This window comes from Marmota flaviventris, chromosome 3, assembly GCF_047511675.1.
Source record: "Marmota flaviventris isolate mMarFla1 chromosome 3, mMarFla1.hap1, whole genome shotgun sequence".
NCBI lineage: Eukaryota > Metazoa > Chordata > Mammalia > Rodentia > Sciuridae > Marmota > Marmota flaviventris.
In genome coordinates, this window is record NC_092500.1 from 40,504,472 (window position 1) to 40,519,654 (window position 15,183).

Genomic DNA, 15,183 nt, shown 5'->3' on the forward strand with positions numbered 1-15,183 from the left:
GATCCCAGAGAAAACAGCACACAAAAAGCAGCAGGTGCCCAACTGCCATGGTTTTACACATCTGAATTCTGAGGCTGTAGAATCCAACTTTGATGAACAATGTGATCTTTCGTGTGTATTTAGGCTCTCAGCTGAAGAACAAGGAAAATGAAATTTAATACCAAGCTGCGTGAACATGGTCTGACTCTTGGATAATTTATTTTTTTATGACAGATTCCATTTTCTGCTGGTGGCATGATTACATGGGAACACATTTGTTCACGGAGAGTCCATTTGTGTCTCTTGCATGGGCTAACTCAGTGGTAGCGTTTAATTTCTATAATATTATTCACTTATCAGACCAAAAGACATGCTCAGAATTACTAAGTTTACTGAAATGTTGTTAAGAGAATCAGTCTTGAGAGGCAAAAGAAGTATCAGTATTTAGCTGAGATTGGTCTCATTATCTGCAAACTGTGGATATCATGGAGATGATTAGTTTTCTGGATAAATTCAGGTTTGAAGAGGTGTAAGTATGTGCTCTATCATGAATTCTATCAGAAAAGTTGTGATGCTGTATTGTTTACTGTGCAAGGCTGTTGAAAACTAAAATATGTAGAGTGAAACTGAGTAGGTGTTATGTAAATTAGGAAATGGTGGACTGGATTAGGGAATGTTCCTCAAAAGGGGGCTGTCATGTATCAGGTATAACTAATTGTTGGATAATGGAATGTAGCCCTAAATCAGATATTCTAATTTTTAAGAGAAAAAGATTTTTGGATTTCAATATCCCTGATGTTTAAATGTTAGTTAGTGTGGTAGGCAGGGTTCTAAGAATAAGGTTTTTCCTTCTATAGGCCCCTCCCCTCTGGCTGTGAGTGGAATCTGTTAATATGATGACAAATAACCCCAACAACTTTTATGTTATATGGCAAAAAGTTCACTTTAGTGGGTTTAATCTAATCACGTGGTATCAGAAGAGGAAAGCCCAAGAAAAATAACACAGAACTCTGCTGCCTTTGAAGACGCAGAAGGTTATGTCAAAGAACCAATCAGCCTCCACTTACGGTCTGAGAGTAGTCCCAGGTGACAGCAGCAAGGAAATGAGGACTTGAGTCTTACAACCACAAGGTCCTGATTTCTGCCAACCACCTAAATGAGCTTGGAAATGAATTCTTCCCCAAAGCCTTCAAATAAGATCTCATTACAGCCAATGCTGTTATTTTGATCTTGTGAGACTCTGAGCAATGAACCCAGCTGAGCCTACCCTGATCATGACTTACAGAACTGTAAACCAATAAGTAGTTGCTGTTGTAGGTCAATAACTGTGTGGTTATTTTTACTCAGTTATAGAAAACTAATGCAGTAAGCAATTAAATTTATTCTAAAATCTTTAGTAGGAAATGCAGTACATATCAGTCAATGAGACAGCAATCTTCAATCCTTGGTATAACAAAGGTGCAACGAGAGGGTGGAGATGAATGGGACCCTGAGCATTTCTCTATCTTCTCATCTAACCACTTATACCACATGCTTCTAATGGTAATCACTGAAAGTCAGGCTTGAAAAAAGTAAATTTTAGTTGAATTTCTTTAATCAACTGAATACACTTTAGGATGCAAATAAAAATTACCCACTGCCAGGTACAGTGGCATATACCTATAATCCCAGTGACCTGGGAGGCTGAGGCAAGAGGATCACAAGTTTAAGGCCAGCCTCAGAAACTTAGTAGGACCATAAGCAACTTTGAGATCCTGTCTCAAAATAAAAAAATAATAAATAAAAAAGGCTGGGGATGTGGCTCAGTGGCAAAGCATCCCTGGGTTCAATTCCCATTACAAAAAAAAAAAAAAAAGAAGAAGAAGAAAGAAAGAAATTACCCACAAAGTGATGATGGGTAAAAAGATAAAATGATGAAATGTATAAAAACTTTAACAGAGGTTAACTTATTGGATTTGCAGACATTTTCTGCATTTGGTACTTTGAGGTAAATGAGTTAATCAAGCAAAATGAAATTTTCCCAGATTACTTTCTTTTCCCTAAAAATTATATGAGGATCTTGTTTATTTAAAACTATACTGCAGCCCTCCACAAATCTGCTCCATTTATTCTTGATTGAGGACTTATCTTTAAAACAGAAGGTAAATATTCACATTCCTTATGGTGCTGTAGCTTGAGTAGGCTTTAGTAAAGGCAGGGCAAATTCAGAAATTCCCTAAAATATTGTTCTCCTTTTGTTAAACACATTTTGGAAAATTAATTTCTAGTAACATTGGGAATAAATTTCTTGTCAATTCTGGCCCTAATAATAACACTGGTTAAAGTGACATTTAAATATCAAAATGATTAGTCAGTAAGTATTTTCTCTAGTAGTCCCCACAGACTTTATGCATTCAGCATTGTTAATCAGACATGTACTGTGCTCAAGGCCCTGTGTTAGAAACAGAATACTAAGAAGAAACATGACCAAAAAGGATGAAACATCTAGAAAGCTTCTAGTAGTTTGCTGTACCTTTTAACCTTCTTTTCTCCTAGCTACCCTCTCCCACCACCACACATACAACACCAGTTTGAAGACAAAAGATTCTCAAACTCACTCAGTTACTGGTGGAAAAGTTGGTGAGTGTCAGACTGACTTCTCCTTCCACAGCTGGCAGAGACTAATCCAGAGCTGCTAACCTGGATTTGAACACAAGCACATTGAAAGAAATGTGTGCCCCATCAGCTGCATGTCTTCCCATTAACACAAATTAATCCTCCTGTTTTGAAGAGGTTGAAAGAAGGGGCAGGGCTTTCAAGAGCAGGCTAGGATCCTGGAGAAACCCAACAGAGTATCTAATATCTAAGACTGGGTCATTTCTAGTAAAAATTTATTTGGCTCTTGGTTCTAGAGGCTGGAAAGTTTAAGAGCATGGTGCCAGCATCTGGTGCAGGCCTTCATGCTGCATCATAACATGGCAGAAGGCATCACATAGACACACAGAGCAAGTTGGCCAGAGACTCCTTGCATAGAAAGCTCAATAACTCATGGGTCCATTCACCTATGAAGAGATTGATCACTTCCAAAGGTCCCACATCCAAAACCAGAAACCATTAACATATGAATTTAGGGATAAAGTTTCAAACACATAGCACTTGGCTAATAGTCTTTACATGGGATTTTTACAAATGCCATATGCTTAGGTCCTGGGGCCCCTACTTTACCCCTCCTTTCCACAATTCCTAGGCCATTCTTTGTACAAGCCCTTTGCTTGGAGGGTAGAGATGGACAAAGAGCTCTTCCATGTTCCTTTTTCATTAGACTTATTATGTCTTTAAATTCAATTGTTTATTATTGAATGACTATAAAATGAAATATTTTCAGTAAATTAAATGTCTTCTCTTGAGAGCTCACAGGTAATTATTAAAATACGCAATTACTAAAGTTTATGGTAAAATAAAACCAACACTGTTGTTGCCTTTAGAATTGTCCAATTTGTGTCACATTCATATTAAATAAAGCATGCATTTAACTAACTTACTACACTTTGATTGCACATTTATATTTATTCTGAGATTCCAGAAAGGTTTTCTTAAGTTTAGATCCTGTGTTCTAAAGTAGTATTAAGTTATTTTTGTAAGCCTTCTAAACATTTGTTATCTACTTTATAGATAGATCTTTATAATACTGTTAGCATGTTATAACATTTTTAGAAGTTATTAGTTATGAATTTGTTGGCCATTTTCCCCCCCAAATTAACAATATGGTCAATTTCCCAATAGAGGATAATGATATAAAAATATTTTCAAATTCATATTTTATTCTTGCCTTATGGATTTTGTGAGATCTGCAACTTGACCTTTCTTAGGAATTAATGGTGACATAGTAACTGTAGGTTGGATTCTAGCAGTATCAATATTTGCTTGGCTGGAGAAATGTTTTCTTATGCTTGCATATGATCTGTTTTCTAGTTCTCTGGAGGTCTTGCATATCCTTTGTAATTCATTCAGTGAAGAGGAATTTTCCAGAGCAGACTGAAAATCCATGGTGTTCTACAGGAGTAATGCGGGAGTCTGCTCTCATGTAGTTAAGGCACCAGCTGGTCACCCAAAAACTTTCTGCCATTATTGTTCCAAGCAAATAGCATGAAGACATTTTATCTCTAGGCTGACAGTTAAGATAATGTTAATATTAGCTATACTTTTATTTGATAGGAAAAGTAATTCATTTTAATTCCTAATACAATTATGTATTGGAGATATTAATAATTTTAATTTTCTGAGTGCACACTCAGCATGACACACATCTTTTTCTCAAGTTAATAAAATTCTCAGTTGATGCTGATAAAAACAACTAGAGGGCATCTCAAATAAATGAAGAGACTAATTGTTGTGTTGCACTCACGGAGGGACTACTTACAGTGTGTTCTCTATAGTACCTTGTGGCTTCTGCAGGCTAATTTCTAGTAGCAGATATTTAAAAGCCTGTATAGTTTAGGAAATGTTTCTGATCTTGTGAAGAAATGACCAATAAAATTTAAAGTATAAAAACATCTCTTTAGTTGGGTGCAGTGGCACACACCTATAATCCCAGCCGCTCAGGAGGCTGAGGAAGGAGGATTGATCACAAGTTCAAAGCCAGCCTCAGCAAAAGCAAGGTACTAAGCAACTCAGTGAGACCCTGTCTTTAAAAGCAAAACAAAACAAAACAAAAAAACGCAAAATAGGGCTGGTAATGTTGAAAGCCTCCGAGTTTGATCCCAAATGGCTACCCTGACTCCCCCCCCCCCCCAAAAAAAAAAAACTTCTTTAATATACTAGAAAAAATTCTTTGTAGAAATAACTTCATAGGTATAAGATTTGTAGGAAGCAAGATTCACAGTGAGAATGTTGTTTGGTGAACAGAAAATGTGGCAAATAAGGTTGCTAGTCCTGAGGGAATATCTTACCCAGATCAGGAAAAGGACTCTTCTCTCTCATATTTAGTCTACCTGTTCATTTTATGTGGAGCAGATGTTTTTCTCTTTTTAATCTCTCTCTAATTTCTTAAGAACTTCTTTCTTTGTATTTATGTATGTTAAGATCATTAGTATATTTGCAATCAAATTCGGATCTTGCTCTGAGAATCACCCCAATCTTTGGGTGGTTGTGCTTTATGCTGTCCCCTCCCCCATTTTAACCTAGAGACAAGGATCCTTCCATGTCACACAAAAGGACAATTTGAGGTTCCTTTGTTTTCCAAGTGTAGGATAAACAGCTGATAAGGCTTTTTTTTTGGTCTCCACAAAATGTATATGTCCAAATTCTTGTCTTGCTGCAACGTGAAAGTATTAAGAAGTGAGACCTTCTTAAGTAAGGTGATTGTCACAAGGTAGAACCCTCCTGAATGGGACTGGGATCCTGCTAAGTGAGACCCCAGAGAGCCACCCTTCAGTCATGTGAGAATACAAGAATAGCCATCCATGAGCAAGTAGGTCCTCTTTAGGCACTAAATCTGCCAATACCTTGACCTTGGACTTCCCAGGCTCCAGAAGTGTGACAGATACATTTCTGTTGTTTATAAGGCACCCAGCATATGGTATTTGTTATAGTAGTTCAGATGATCTAAGAAAGGAGGAAACCCTTTGTCCTGTTATAAGAAGATATAGATGATACAAAGAGATAGATGATTGATAGATACAGAATTTTGAGCTAAAGCAAGGGTAGACACATTTATTAGGAGGTTCATGCTTTTTCACCCAATGTTTGAAGTAAAAGAAAAATGTTAGAAAAGACAAATTAGGGTGATCATCTCCGAAGACTGAAGATAAAGAAGAGTAACAGAGTCATTTGAAATAGATACAATGAGCTATTGTGAACCAGTGCTAGGAAAACCTGGCATGAGCCTCTGAATTAAGAAAATTAGAAGTTGGGTATGGTAGCACAAGTCTGTAATCCCAGTGGCTCAGGAGGCTGAGGCAGGAGGATCACAAGTTTAAAGCCAGCCTTAGCAATTTAGTGAGGCCCTAAGCAACTCAGTGAGACCTGTCTCTAAATAAAACACAGAAATGGCTGGGAATGTGGCTCAGTGGTTGAGTGCCCCTGAGTTCAATCCCTGGTACCAAAAAAATAAAAATAAAAATAGGAAAATATTCAATTCAAAGACCCTGGCATTTGTACCTGGGAAGAAGTAGTATTATGATGTAAGAAAATTGTGTTCCAAATGTGGCTAGAACTATGCTGTTTCATCCCATAGCAGCCACTAGGCATAGTGGCTCCATAGGCTTTTTAGCATTTAATGCCACAACAATTTAGGAACTCAATATTTAGCTTTATTTAGTGGTAACTACCAAAATGCAAATTTAAAATTGATACTCACTTTAAGAATGTTTGGAATAACTTATTTCAATCTTCTTTTTCAGCTGTGAATTTTTTTTGAATTCTAAATACAGATCAAGTTGTTCTGATGAAAATTTGACATTGAAATTGAGATGTGCTGTAAGTATAAGTAACATGAAGAATTTCAAAGATTTTGTACAAAAAGAAAGAATAAATAATGCAAATATGCTTAAAAAAAACCTTGTTAAAATAGCTTTTGTTGAAATAATATTTTCATATTAATATCTCAGAATAAGACACATTATAATTAAATTCATCTGTTATTTTTATTAATATGACTCCTAGAAAATTTAAAATTGCATATGTTGCTTTGTATTTCTTCTGAGAGTATACCTCTAATCTGAAGTACCTAAAGTCTCACAAGTGAGCATAGCACAGGGGAATTTACCTCTCTTGAGAAACCACAGATGTTGGAAGACTTTCCTTTACCTTTTAGGAACTGGAGGCTGAATTGGAGGATAAATCTCCAACCACTCTGAGCCCAACTCTGGCCCTTCATAGTTGTTGCTTTCAGCCTCAGAAAATTCAACCCAAAACAGAAGTCTCTAACTCTACTGGAAAGGGTCTAACCAGAACACCCAGCCTACATCATGGAGCAACCCAGGAGAGTGAATTAGAGAATATATGTAATGTATCAGGAAAGTCATTGGCCTGGAACCAGGGAGCCCAGCCTCAAAGAGTTGTTGATGTTTGACAAATAACTACTCCAATTCACTTAGAAGCTCCTTAGGAAGTTTGGTCCAGCTACTGTATCTTGATCATAACTTGGTAAAACAAACTTATACAAAATTGTCTCTATTCAACATGTCAAGTTAGCACTTAGACTGAACACCACTACAGTAGACATAAATAAGCACTCAAGTCTTCTTGGATGGGCTATGGCCAGTGGAGATAACTGATAGATGCGTATTTGTATTGCAATGTGTAGTACCACTGCAGTTACTTAGGCTTAACTACTACTTGTCATCATCTCAGGGTACAAAATCTTTAAGAGCATAGATGATGGATCAGTCAGTTCTTCTGGGAAGAATCACGAAATATGGCGAGGTCACAGGTATTCTGATTCTTAATTCAATGACTTTTCACTTACACTCCTTTATAAATTTACATTAAATGTACACAAACATATTCGGCAAATTGGAAAGTAAAAGCCAAATGAATTATAAAAATCTGGACAACACCCTCAAGTTCTATTTCTAGTCTTATTTCTTTGGTGGAGTTATTTCTTGTGGGGAATCATCTCGAAGTGAAATTCACATCTTCACTTCTCATTTCCATGCCAAGGATTCTTATTTTGATCTTTTCAGTTGCCACCTGTCTTCTAGGCTCTAGCATTCCATTTTCAACTGCTTGGTGTATTTTCTTTGTTCCCAGAAAACCTCACACATTTAAATTGCACTATAGATAGCTAAGGGATCTGAAGTAGACTTGAAGAGAAGGCAGAAATAGAAAACTCGATTGAAAGTATGGAGCACATTATATCTAAAAGGGAGAGCAACTCCCAACCATGAGGCAGTACTTTGTCTTTACTACATGACACACACATGTCCTTGGGTGATCTGCTTCCTTCTCTGGTCACCATTCAGTTTTCTAATTAGCAAATCTGGTTTCCTAGGAAATGCCATACCTATAAGTGGCTCTTCTCAAATTTAGTGCAGTTGTTTAACATGTGGTGAAGTTCGTTTGCCTTCTCCACATAGCAATAGTTTTATTCAATACATATTTATTGAGCATGAACTATACTGTAGGCCCTGAAAGTACAACATGAAAAGTGGGACAGTTCTAGAAAAGCAAATAATTCAGATACTTGACCTAGTCTAAGGGATCAGAAAGGTTTGTATAAGGCATTAAATGTTTGAAACAGTGTTTGAGAATGTGTAAAGGTCTTGAGCAAGCAAATTACTGTTGAAAAAATGTTGTTCCAAACCTGGTCTAGAGCAAATTGCTATTGCTTGATGTATTTCGTGTCACCTTTGAATAAATCAGACTTCTGATAAAACATTAAGCCATTTTCAATAATGATTTAGTTATGAGACTAACATTTGCCTGGGAAGCAGTTACTCCCATATTTACGTGAGAATCAAGAATCTGAGGATCTTTAATTAGTCCTTTCTGTTCCATTTAATCTGCATTTTCTATAAACGTTTCTGCTAGGAAAAAACCTTTAAATTGGCCTCCAAGAAGATTTACAATACAGTGAGATCATAAGAAAACTCTGATCCACGCTTATAGCTATATGTCTAGAAAGTTATCATTGTTCTTGAGTTAGTAATTACCACTAGGTTCTACAGTAAGGCTAATGTTATAGGGAACAGAACCAAATTGGGGTGGTGGACATGGTACAAGAGGAAACCCAGGGCATACAAGATGCAGATTAAGCAAGGGATGGATATCTGAAGCTTATTTTTAAAAACAAAATTCATGAGAGATGAGGGAGATGACCACATTTACATTTTGTAAAGATCAGTCTTTTTATAGTAGTACTACCAATAGAAATTGAGATATAAGGTAAAGACAGACCTAAGCAACATATTTAATTTCAAAATGTCTTGTTGCCTTATCAAAACAGTGAAACAAATCAGGTAAATTCATTTTAACACTACAGTTAATATATCTCAATACTGTTATTGAGAATATTATCATTTTCAACATCTAATCAGTTACTCAGTTGATGAACTTCAACTCTTCTAGTAGAACAGTGAGGTCAAGTTTAGAATTTCCAATAGAGGGGGGCTGGGGTTACAGCTCAGTGGTAGAGCGCTTGCCTCGCATATGTGAGGTACTAGGTTCGATCCTTAGCACCACATCAAAATAAATAAAAGTAAAGATATTGTGTCCATTTAAAAAAATCTAAAAAAAAAAGTTCCAATAAAGGAAAGGTTTATTTATTTTTATTTTACAGTTTTATGGAAAATAAACAACTTGAGAACTTTCATTTTCCTCTAAGATTCTACTTTAGAATGTTAACTTAATTTCTATAAACATGGATGACTTCCTGGGTAATAATACATACTTACCCTGATAATGTGTGAACTCCATGTGAAGAGATCTTCTAATGATTACTGATCCAAATAATTTTCACTAAATTAAGAAATATTAAGTTCAGTTACATAACATTTCACCTATTAATCACTGCCCCCAAAAGCAAAAACGAAATAAAATACATTTGGAGCTTCTTGTTAAACATCTTCACTGATAAAAACATAGAACTAAACATTTTAAGGCAGCTTAATGTGGTTGTAAATCAACTACAATTGATGAAAGGCTAGGCAATGTTCAAGGCATTTGCATGTAATTACCCATTTGATCCTCACTGTGATCTGTGAGAGGTGGGTATTATTATTACCATCTTTTCAGAGGTAAGACACTGAGGCACTGAGTTTGAGTAAATTATTCAAGGTCACAGAGAGAACAGTGCTGGGATTCACACTTATGTGCCCTTACATTGCATTTAGCAGAATGAAATTTAAATTTGTTTGTTTTCTTTTCAGGTACTACAGAATGAACGCAGGGCCTTGTGCCAGGCAAGTTCTACCACTGAGTTACATCCCCAGCCCTAAATTTGGGATTGTTTATTTGAATGAGATGAATTGAAGAAACGTCCTGTATCTCTCAAACTGGGTGAAGGAACAAATATACTGATTATAAATCATTATGGATAAATGATCCATTTTAACTAATGCCTTTTTTCTGCTCTAAAACTATTTTAATTCAAAAATTATCTTGCTTGTACCATACAAACATACATTCCAATTGCTGGGGTTAAAGAAAATTACTTTGAAAGATATTATAGTGTTTTTTTTTAAATTCTTTTTCATTTTTGAAATATACTCTTAAAAATAAGCAAAAATGCAAAGAATTAGTTTGCTTTAAAATCATCTTTAAAGCTAAATGATCAGAAGAAAATGGAATAAAAACAAAGAAACATTTAATAAGTTGATTTAACTTAGCAAATATCAACATTTTATTTTATATTAATTCTTATTTTATCATCAGGCATATAGGAAGTCTATTAAGAACTTTCTAAAAATATTCATTGAATAAATAATTTTCATTTTGACAGATATACCTATTGTGTTTATTTCTTTACTTAAAAAGTTTTGGGCTTTACCTATGATGTATGTAGAATATAAATTCACACGCATCCCTAATGTTAACAGTGAACGTGAATTGTTCAAGCAACATTTTAAAGCTCGACACTTCCTTGTGCATAATTACCCAATTTTTCTGCATACATAGACACCACACCTTGTTGTCAATAAATAATTCCACTTTAATGGCAAAGTAATAATTTAGACAGATACAGGGTGCACATTTGCAAAAAAATATATGCAAGCTGGTTTACAAGCTAGAGGAACAATAAACCAATAGAAAATACGTCATCCAGTTAAGTCCATTGACACCAAGTACTTATTGTTGGGGCTTTACAAAGACTACAAAACTTTTCAGATGATTTATTTCACGGTTTCTGCCTATTTACATGATATGTTACATCAAAATGTACAAAATATAAAATGTATACAGACAAATGTTTCACAAACTAGTTTAAGTTGTAAACTAGGTGGACCTACTGGCATGTATTGCAGGACTTTCTGTTTATGCTCATGTTTGGACTGTGTTTCTCAAAATGGCAGGGAAAGATTAGCAATTTTCTTAGATCACATATTATACAAGGGCAACTAGTCACTCATCCAGCTACATAAATTGATGGTGCACAACAGATTTGATCCATGTTTGAGGCTTCAAAGTCAGGGTGACAATTCTATGTGCATAAATTCAGCTCCAATTCCCTCAGGGCAATAGCACCATGTAAGGACCTATGCACTTAGAAACACTCTGAAAGCGGCACTGATGTCTTGGGTTGATGTTATTGTTCTGTAGCAACTGACCCATGGGTGGTCACAGAGGATAGCACCAATTACACGTCCTAAAGGTCACACTTTTTCACACTCACAGAACTAGTCTATGCCATGGCCTAGCCCTTGGGTTTCATAAACCTAACACCTGTCCTCTGTGTGTGATGGTAACTTCTCCAATGACTGATCAGTTTTCATGCACTCTCTTTAAAGCCTGCCACAACAGATGTACTCTCAGACAGTTTTATTTATCCAAAAATGTATTGGCTTCATGTACAGTTTTGAAGCATGCTCACTCTAGCACTGATAGCTCCTGCATAGTCATACCAACTGTAAACACAGGACAAACACACCAGATAATAACAGCTTTGAGGGTTTGCATTCTGTATTTGTTTGCAACGTACAGGAAATCTCAGCAAGTGAAACACCTCTTAACACCAACGGGATAAAATGCAATTTTGTTTGTTTGATTTGATTTGTGCAAGTTTGAAAAATTATTATTTACAATACCTACCCAGTAGACTGTGCAAATCTAACCTTCTTTTACAGTATCAACGCTTCCTCTTCCACAGTGACTTTACTGCTTCAGTGTTCTTTAATGCTGAATTTCTCATGTACAACAATAGCAATCAAAACAACATGCGTCAAAACTAATTTTAAAAAAATATATAAGAAAGAATAGGGAAGGAAAGCCAAATAGTTGTGCTCATGCTGCATCTAGTGCTTCCAGCTCTGCTGGATACGAATTCAAAATCTCCCACCTTCTGAAACTCTTTCACTTAGAACTGGATGGAATTTAGCCACGTCTCTGCTTTTCTGTGACGGTTAAAGAGGGTTCCTGGGTTACTCGAATACTTTGAGGATAGGCAAAGCAATCTATTCATGAGATAAAAATACTGATCTTTCTCCTATCCATTTCTTCAAAACAAAACAAAGCAAAACAAAAAAAAATGATATATAGAGATGAAGCTACTGTGATAACTGGTGTTCTTGGTTGTAAATGAAAAGACAGTGGAAATTACCAATGGTTTAGGATTTAAACCAAATGTTAACTAACCTGTTGTAGAAATCTGTTTTAAGGCAGTGAGACAGCACCATAGGAAATGTTCCTTCTTTCACTGAAAAGGCTCAAACAAATAAAGCCCTAAGAAAGCCTTTTGTCAGTGTTGACTAATAATTGGTATAAAACTCTTGTTAGGGGAGTGGGCAGGTGGTTTAAAAAGACCACGGTGGTAAAAACAACCTTATAAAACCTGGGACTCATACACTAAAAAGTGGGTGGCGCACGTCATGAGACCATGGCAGTTAGAATTGAGTTGGCACTTCTCCAGTTTGCCACAGTAGTGTTTTTTTCTGGTGGTTGCACAATTCCGCTTGTGCTTATGGAGGACTGGCCTCTTGGATTCATTCTGGAATGGGGTGAGCGCACAACACAAACACTACTGGAGCCCTGTGACCAGCACCATGTGGCACAGAGGAGGTTGGACGGATCAGAAGAATGGACCCTGCCTGGGGAGAACAGCCCCTCAGAGGAAACAGAAGGAAGGGACAAAAAAAGGTCTGCATTGTAAACTTTTAAAGAGGAAGAAACTAAAGTCCAGTTTGGCTATCCCATGTGCAATCTCTTCAGTTGCCCTGTCATTAGGGTCCTTTCCAGTTGAGTAATGGAGCCTTCTCTTACTCCATGGATATAAAAAATGCCTAGAAATAAAATAAAGTTAAGCTCCCATTTCAATTTAGCATCTTGGCTGTTCCAACTTAGTTCTGCTGCCTCCTTGAAGACCACGACTCTGGGTCAGGGCCCCTGACAGGGTGCTTTTATACTGGCAGTGGTTTAGTGAAAATACCTTTCTTTTAAAACACTTTTTTTTTTTTAAAGCATCATCTTTTCCCCTAACTCTGTCCACCCTCTAAAGGGTGGATTCAAGAGAAGAATCCAAAACGTCTTCATGGTGGCTGGTGCTACCGCTCTCGCAGCTTTGTGTGCCCGAGTAATTGGCTGCTTCTTGGAGTTTCATTAGCATATTCATCTGAAGAAAGAAAAAGAGACATCGATGGAGGCAATGATACATTGAATCAGCTGGCCCCAGAACAAAGGAGGAGGCTCCAAGCCACCCCAAAGGTCCCCAGCATCCCAACCAAGCCAAATGGGAAAATAGTTCCACATTGTCACTCCTTGCCCCAGCTCCTAGGCTGTTTCCCCCAAACATGTGACTACCACTCCAAACCATAAGGACAAAACAGGGCTGGGAGATAACTCTTTTATTTGGGGCTGTGAATGAATATTGCTCCAGTGGGGAGACTGGAGAGGAAGCTATATCACAGCTGGACATCTGGGTTGGTTGCTGGAGACTCCGCCAAGCTTCCCAGCTTTTTGGCTGGGACAAGCAGAAAGCACTGAATGGCAACAGAGTCGTGAATGTTCATACACACAGACGCACGCCCAGCCGTGCACTCGGTTCCCGGGGGGGAAAGGAGGGGATGGAGTGGAATGAAGCCAGCTGCTGCGCACAAGCACACCATCTGCTGTTTAGGAGCTGACCTCGAGAGGAGGTGACGGAATGAAGCGGACCATGAGCATTTGAAGACGGAGAAGGAAAAAAATCACTGTCAAGTTTTTGTTGTCATTGAATTTCTGGCTGAAATATGATTGATATATCACTGAAAACAAAAACCACCTTCTGGAACAATAGCGGCTGTCTCAAGTTTCCCAGCCTTATAGGAGAATGGTAATGTTTGTTCTAGCAAAAGGACATATGCCTGAAAGCACCTGGGGGGAATGGCAGCTATTCCGTGTATTACAAAATAAAAGGAAGTCACATTGCTTGCCTTTTGATAGATCTGCTGCTCTACTGTTAGAGATAGAAGCGGAAAAAAATTTTTTTTTGTTCAAAAGCAAATTTTGGATAAATAGATGGTATGATGATTTTAGAAAGCACAGAAAAATCAACACGTATCTTAATGAGAATAATGGACATGTTTCTTATCATGGTTTTTTCATACATCAACTTTATATTGCTTAATGCACACTAGTTATCTTCTTTTATATAGTAATTGTAGGTGTTCTTTTTCTTCTAACTGAAAAGAATAGAAAGGAAAAATCTCAAACAGGATCCTTGGTCATAAGATGGGCTATGCATATTTGTATGTTCAGCATAAACTGTGTGTTCAATAAATACTTGTGAAATGAATGATAAACTGGGTATAATCACCAATTTCTGCAAGAATGTCCTTCTGACAAAAGAGGTTACAGTTACTGAATATTTTAAAGTCATCCTTAATAGTCTCAGGACAATACTTTTTGACCTCAATTCAGTCTTTCGGTCTGACTCTCTGAATGCACTAAGTCACCTACATGAGGATTAAAAATAAAGGTAGATGTGATAACCTTTTAAATCTGGCAAGCCAAAAAGCCAAATCAATCTCTCTGTCTCTCTCTTCCTCTCATTCTCCCCACCCCACCCCCCTACATTCATGCACATTCATATGCCCTCCCCATGGTCTTTTGTCTGCCTCCTTAGCAGCTGGCTGTATGTTTAAGCATTTGGGAAACTGATGTGTATAACAGAACTGTGTTTGGAGCACCCTCCTGATTTACTAGGAATAGAAATGGTAAAGGAATCTGTTAAGAGGGATAGGATTCTACTGCAGCCAAAAATGTTTGGAACTATTTAAATGCTAAATGTTGTTAAGGTTTTGCAGTGTAATAATAGTATAATTAACATCTTAAGTTTTGAAAATGTTGCCATGCAGTAAATATGTTCCATTAGCGTAAGATCCAAGCTCAGATTCCTAATAAATATATACAATGAGATTTGCTTTGCCTCCTCGTAGTATTGCTTTGTTCACTGATATCCAAGGAGATTACAAAAGGAAGGTAAACTTATGGGTGATTCAATTATGACAGGTCATAATCCTCTGTGAAAGTGGTCTCCTTTGGTTTTCTTCTGCTGCTCCCCTGTGTCCACAGTCATAATATAATGTCCATCAT

The 15,183-nt window shown here is 36.9% G+C and overlaps 1 protein-coding gene across 1 annotated transcript in view; it reads right to left on the reverse strand.

Moving 5' to 3' along the window:
• Positions 1 to 10,642: 10,642 nt before the first annotated feature.
• Positions 10,643 to 15,183, reverse strand: part of Nav3 (neuron navigator 3) — a 342,152-nt gene continuing 337,611 nt past the window's right edge. The window contains exon 38 of the mRNA XM_027928253.2: positions 10,643 to 13,222. Within this exon, the coding sequence (XP_027784054.2) occupies positions 13,103 to 13,222 (120 nt within the window). The 3' untranslated portion in view covers positions 10,643 to 13,102. The remainder of the gene's footprint in view (positions 13,223 to 15,183) is intronic.